The 6810-nt window shown below is 34.8% G+C and overlaps 1 protein-coding gene across 2 annotated transcripts in view; it reads right to left on the bottom strand.

Annotated features, from left to right (window-relative positions):
• Window positions 1-6810, bottom strand: part of LOC136035331 (integrin alpha-PS4-like) — a 207886-nt gene that overhangs the window by 66550 nt on the left and 134526 nt on the right. For both annotated transcript variants that reach the window (XM_065717060.1, XM_065717061.1), the window contains 2 exons: window positions 6297-6488; window positions 5565-5756 (listed from right to left, as the gene is read on the bottom strand). In XM_065717060.1, the coding sequence (XP_065573132.1) occupies window positions 5565-5756; window positions 6297-6488 (384 nt within the window). The remainder of the gene's footprint in view (window positions 1-5564; window positions 5757-6296; window positions 6489-6810) is intronic.

Below are 6810 nucleotides of genomic sequence, written 5' to 3' on the forward strand. Positions count from 1 at the left end.
ATAACTGGACTACAAAGACCTAAGCTAGCCCCTTTTTAGAAATTACATTAAAAAAAACTAGTTTTTTTAACTGAAAGTAAGGAGCGACATTAAAACTTAAAACGAACAGAAATTACTCCGTATATGAAATGGGTTGTCCCCTCCGCAATCCCTCGCTCTTTACGCTAAAGCTTTTAATTGTATTAAAAAGCAGAATTGTGACAAAGAGTCAAACTTTAGCGTAAAGAGCGAGGGATTGCGGAGGGGACAACCCATTTCATATACGGAGTAATTTCTGTTCGTTTTAAGTTTTAATGTCGCTCCTTACTTTCAGTTAAAAAAACTAGTTTTTTCTTATGTAATTTCTGAACGTTTTTGAATTAATGCATGTTTGATTTTGGCTCTCCACACATAAATTATTAAAATGAAATTTGCATATTAATTCCTTTTTTGGCTAAATGGCTTTCTCTTAGTTTTGATCAGGCGATTTTGAGAAATAAGGGATGGGAAAGGAGGCCTAGTTGTCATGCAATCTTTCGGTTACATAAAAAGGCAACTATAAATTTTTAATTTTTAACGAATTTTTCTATTAGTAAAAAATATACGTAACTTAAGAATTATCTTACGTAACAAACTTTTATATTCTTTAATTTTTATTATGTATATGAGAGGGTTTGTACCCTCGTTAATACCTCATTCTTTACACTAAATCGCAAGTTTTGTCCCAATTCTTTAAGAATGACCCCTGAATCAGAAAGGCCGTAGAATGAATAGTTGAAATTACTAAAAATACTATAGCATAAAGAGCGAGGTATTTATCTCCTCCTAAATACCTTGCTCTTTATGCTAAAGTATTTTTATAACCCCTCACATGCGTAATAATCTCTGTTCGTTTTAAGTTTCAATGCTACTCTTTACTTTCAATTGAAAAAAAATTTTCCATGTTTATTTTTTCATTGTTTTTTTTATAGTAATTTTAGAAAATCCTGCACCCTTTTCATTGAACTTCTGTTCCCCCATGACACATTTCTCCATGGAAAGATCCTCCCACATAGCCCCCTCCCCTCAACCCCACCCCCAAAACCAAAAAAAAATCCCCTGAAACCGACTGTACACTTCCCAATAACCATTATTATATGTAAACACTGGTCGAAGTTTGTAAGTTGCAGCCCCACCCCCAGGGACTTTGGGGGAGTAAGTCATTCCCAAAGACATAGTTTTATGGTTTTTGACTGTGCGGAACAAAATGGCTATCTCAAAATTTTGATCTGTTGACTTTGGAGAAAAAATGAGCGTGGGAGGGGGCCTAGGTGCCCTCCAATTTTTTTGGTCACTTAAAAAGGGCACTAGAACTTTTCATTTCCGTTAGAATGAGCCCTCTTGCGACATTCTAGGACCACTTGGTAGATACAATGACCCCTGGGAAAAAAAAAACAAAAAAAAAAACAAATAAACACGCACCCGTGATTTGTCTTCTGGCAAAAAAATCGTTAAGATCCTACGATTTTTAGGGGGTGTTTCCCCCTATTTTCCTAAATAAGGCAAATTTTCTCAGGCTCGTAACTTTTGATGGGTAAGACTAAACTTGATGAAACTTATATATTTAAAATCAGCATTAAAATGCGATGCTTTTGATGTAGCTATTGATATCAAAATTCAATTTTTTATAGTTTTGGTTACTATTGAGCCGGATCGCTCCTTACTACAGTTCGTTACCACGAACTGTTTGAAATGACTAGTTATCTCTCCACCATTTTTTCCTTGAATTTGGGCTGGATGACTAAACACAAACTTATTAAGTAATTTTGTTAAGACTACTGGATAAGTTCACTCCCTAAACTTCTTTATTTTTTTCCTTGACATCTTAATTTAGAGTTGTCTTATTTGCATTTTATTTGTTTATATTTTTATATTCGGATTAGACGACAGGCTACAAGTATTTGTATTACTTATTATAACTCTGTTGTATATATATTATAATTGTTGTTTGATATTGATAAATTGCATTATTTTGGTTCTGGTTTGTATATGCAGGTAATTATGGCTGGTAATTAACCCCTAAAAATAGCAGGATAAGTGGTACACAGAACTGTCTTATTTACTATTTTATTTGCTTTTATTATCCTTATTTTATCTGTTTAAATTTTCATATCTTGAGTAAAACTTTATTATTTTATTATATCTGTGTAGCATATGTATCTAATTGCTGTATGACGAAGCAGAGTTGCATTATTTTGATTCCTGTTTTTCAACGCAGGCAATTGGTGCAGGTGAAAAAAATCCTGACAATAGGAAGATAAGTGATATATGATCAAGCTGAGTGAATACTGACTGAAGTGACACCCAAGCAAGCTATTGATTACAGAAGGCAGAGATAAATCAAGTGAAAGGAACGCATATGACCTATCGGTCGAACGTGTTAAACCCCAAACAACAACAGCAACCTTCTGTGTCATTACGTCGACACCGGAGATTTTTTTTGTCTTACCTTTGAAAAATTTAAAAAAATGGCTATCTCAAAATTTCTATCGGAAGCTTTGGAGAATAAAGGGCTAGGGGGGCTAGTTAAAGTTTCATTTATTTCTAAAAAATAATAATAACAATAACGGGTTGTCCTCGGATTTCTTTTGACTCATAAAAAGTGAACTAGAACTTTCAATTTCCAATCAAATGCGCCATCTCTAAAGTTTATACAAGCATCCCTGACAACCATATAAGCCCCCAGGGCATAACTTAAAACACTTACCCCCGGGCCATGGGATAGTGTCGACACCTGAGTTTTATTATCTGACCTTTAAACTATGTTTAACAAAACGGCTATCTTAAAATTTTTATTGTATGCATTTGGAGAAAAGGGGACTGGGCGGGGGGGGGGGCTAGTTGCGCTTCAATCGCTTTTGACTCTCAAAATTTAAAGTAGAACTTTTCGTTTCCAATCAAATGAGCCCTCTCTGAAGTTTATACGAGCATCCCTTTCATAAGAAGCATATATGCCCGAGGGCATAACTTACAACGCCTGCCCGCGGGCCTTGGGGGGTTGTTTCGACCCCGGAGTTTCCGTTACATGATCTTCGAACTATTTTCAAAAAAATGGATATCTTAAAGTTCTTATCGGATGGGTTTGAAGAAAAAGGGCGTGGATGGGGGGGGGGCTAGCTGCTTTCCGATCTCTTTTGACTCTTAAAGTGAACTAGAACTTTCAATTTTCAATCAAATGATCCCTCTCTGAAATTTATACGAGAATCCCTTCCATAAGAACCGTATATGCCCCCAGGGCATTACTTACAACACCTGCCCTCTGGCCTTGGGGGGCAGAGTCGACAGCGGGGTTTTCGCTACATGATCTATGAACTATTTTTAATTAAATGGCTATCGCAGAATTTTTATAGGATTCATCTGGGGAAAAAAGATGTGTGGGGGGGATGGGGCTAGTTGCCCTTCGATCACTTTTGACTTTTAAAAAAGGCACTAGAAATTTCGATTCCCACTCGAATGAGCCCCTCCGAAGCTTATGCGACGACTCCTTTCATGCGAAGCGCCTCTGGGAAAAAAAAATAGTAATAAGACATTGGAACCGTATCGTCTTTACTATAGGCAGCGCTATAGCATTGTCTCTGATAGCCTTCGTAGCTTATGTTAATCCAACTCCAGAATTTGACTTATTCATAAGACATATTTACTTTATTTTGATCATGCTAAAACTGTAAAAGAGAACGTCTCATTTCACCCGAATATCCTGTGTTTGCTTTTTGGCTTATCTCAGTCAAGCACAGACGCACTATAACAATCATAGCAACCTGGAATGACAGGATAATAGAAATCAAGCTTTTTAAAGAATAGTCGAACTTGTCTGCATTTTCCTGCTACAACAATTTTCGGAAAACATAAGTGAAATCTTAAAAACATGTAAAAAGACAAATCTTAAAAGTGTGATTTTTGTTCAAATTATAAATTCCGAAAGCCAATTAACGGTAATTTAGACTGAAATACAAGCCCAAAAATGATCATATAAAAACGATATTAAATAAACATATCAGAAAAAAATTATTGCATGGCATCATGCAAAAAACCAGGGTTGATGAAACTACAATTAATATACGCAAACACATATTCAAAAAGAATTCTTGACTAGAAACCTTGCAATTTAAATGGTAAACTCGGATAACTAAATAGTAGATGGCGATAGTTGTTATTGTTTTCATTGCATCACTAGCTGTAGGCACTGATGTTGCAAGATAAATTAAAAGTCCTAAATTGTCAGTAATTTAGCACTAATTAAATCGAAACCAAAGTAAACACCTTATTTAAAGCTAAATCAAGGAAAGAATTTTGCTATTGCAAAACGTAATCTCTTTTCATGTCTTGTCGCAATAGTCTTAAATGGGGTTAGTCTTTCTAAAGCTAGCATCACACTTCTACTATCGGTTTTTTGGAAACTGCACATAGAAGAAACTATTCACGGATGTTTATAAGCATTTTTATGCTTTTTATAAAACTACAACGTAGAGGACAAGAAGAATGGATCTCAAGCTTATGTTGATAGGTGCCACCAAAGTCACACTAATTACTGATGATATTTTGATTATATTTTAAATTTGGTTAGTCAAGTGAGAGCAAGTTAAATATCATAATTGACATAAGAATGGTTCAAAAATGAATTGTCTAAGAATATGAAGCCCAGTCGTGATTGTGCCATTATGTTACATTAACTGATAACACTAGTACATTTCAAATTTTGATTCTCATTGAAAACTTTGTGTCTGGTTCATGGGTTGGTGCTCTTTTGGACCCAAAATCTGGGTAGAAGTTTGCTAATTTCTGAAGTAAATTCATCTGGTTTCGAGATTGATGCTTGCTAATCCCAGTACCCTAGGAAAAACAAAAATAAACACATAGAATCATAGCATCCCCCCGTTGATAATTAATGCACAGAGATCATCAAAATCTCTATAAAGTAATTAATTTTTCATTGATGGCCAATTTTCGAATTTAGTTAGGAGGAACAAGACCACTGGAATCTTTGGCTCTGCTTTTTTCCCTCGATTTCTATTGTATCTGCCTCCATGGTATAGGAATAGGAGCCTCATATATGTTTATAGTTTCCCGGATATCGGGTCGAAGCTCACGGAGCTTTCTGGCAAAATACCACAGTCTACTTATAAGTATCCGCCCACCCACAGAGGCCTTACTCGTTTGCTTTAGTTTCTTGTTCTTTTTGTTTTGTGTAGTGTTTGTTTTGTTTCTTTTATTGATACTCCGCTTTGATTTTTTGTAGCGGGTCAGAAATAAATTATTAAATTATTATTATTATTATAAGCAGCTGATAAAAAGATAACCAAGGAATTGAAAATAAACTCAATCATTCTATTGAGAAAAATTTCTTTCGCTGGTATCCAATTTTTGGTTAAATGTCATTTGAAATTCCAAAATCCGCCGGAGTCCGTGATAGGGAGTTGTTTACATCGCTTAACCTTATTATTATGCTTTACTTTGCAGAAAAAAACCACGAACGCAATAAAAGAAAAGAGCAACTTATTATAACTTAATAAATCTTCACAATCATAAATCAAAAACTATCTACTCACATACATCCTGGGGTTTTGCTCCATTAGGCATAGAATATTGAATACACGCTGTCAGCTGAAAGTTATTTATACTGCTGGTAAAACTCACTCCAAAAGTAGGAGGTTCAGCTACAAGACGCATTTTGACAGATATAATAGGTTTTGATCGTAGAACAACAACGTGGCCGGATTGAAATGCGCCAACAACAATGTCTGTTCGAAAATAAAAAGGAATACATTAGTTTTTTTCAGTATTTCCTTTTTTATGAGAAAAAATAGTTTGGATGCTTTCCAAACCTGACCCCCTTTAATTGTAACTAATTATTTGTATTCAACTTCATCCTATAATGACTAAAAACTAAATAGCTATAAATTCCACTCCTATATGCACACAATTAGCCCACAGCTTGGCTTTCCTGAGGTTATGTTTTCCTAACATACCTTCAAAGAATACATTTTTCAAAGAAAAAATTAAAATGATTTCTTTCTTCTGTCAAAATTATTAGTCTTAAGTTTAAACTAGATTGGAAACTTCAAGCTCAAGCTAAATCGTTTGTTAAGTGTTTTTTTTTTAGTATAATGATTTTTTTGAAAAAAGGTCCAAGGTGCCAGGCCCCTAAAAACAGGGTATTATGTTTTTTTAGTCAAATATTTACCCTTATTTTCTCCCTCGTGTTATGCCTGTGGAATTTCATAAGGTTATTGCCAAATTCTACAAAAACAGTCTAAAATACTAATTATAGAAACACTTACCATTGTAACGGTTTCCATCGATGTCTGCACTGTTAATACTGATCCCAAACCCACTTAAAGAGCTAATGAAAAGGTGAAACTGACTTGCTCTGATATGCTGAACAGGAAAAGGGGATATAACTTCTGTTTCACTTCCATGAAAAATATAGACAGCGCCACTGTCATCTTCGTATGGCGCACCTATGGCTACATCTGTAAAAAGTTTCGTTAAAAGCTTTTTTAGTCTTATTGACAGGAAACCTAAGTACAGGGCCCAAAAGAATTCTAGGGCTTTTCATTTTGAAAAAATTGCGTAAGTATTACAAAAACTTCAGATTTTCGACACAAAGCCTGAAACTTTTGACGGGAAAAAAATTGCAAGTTAGCTGTTTTAAAATATTATTACCTCTTTTCAACTGTTATTTTTGGTTTAAACCTTCGAAAGGATAATGCTGATGAAAAAAGCCCTTTATCTTGCACTTTGTCCTTCTCCCTCAAGCCATATTTTCCATTATACTTTTCCCGCAAAATAACA

This window comes from Artemia franciscana, chromosome 14, assembly GCF_032884065.1.
Source record: "Artemia franciscana chromosome 14, ASM3288406v1, whole genome shotgun sequence".
Lineage (NCBI taxonomy): Eukaryota > Metazoa > Arthropoda > Branchiopoda > Anostraca > Artemiidae > Artemia > Artemia franciscana.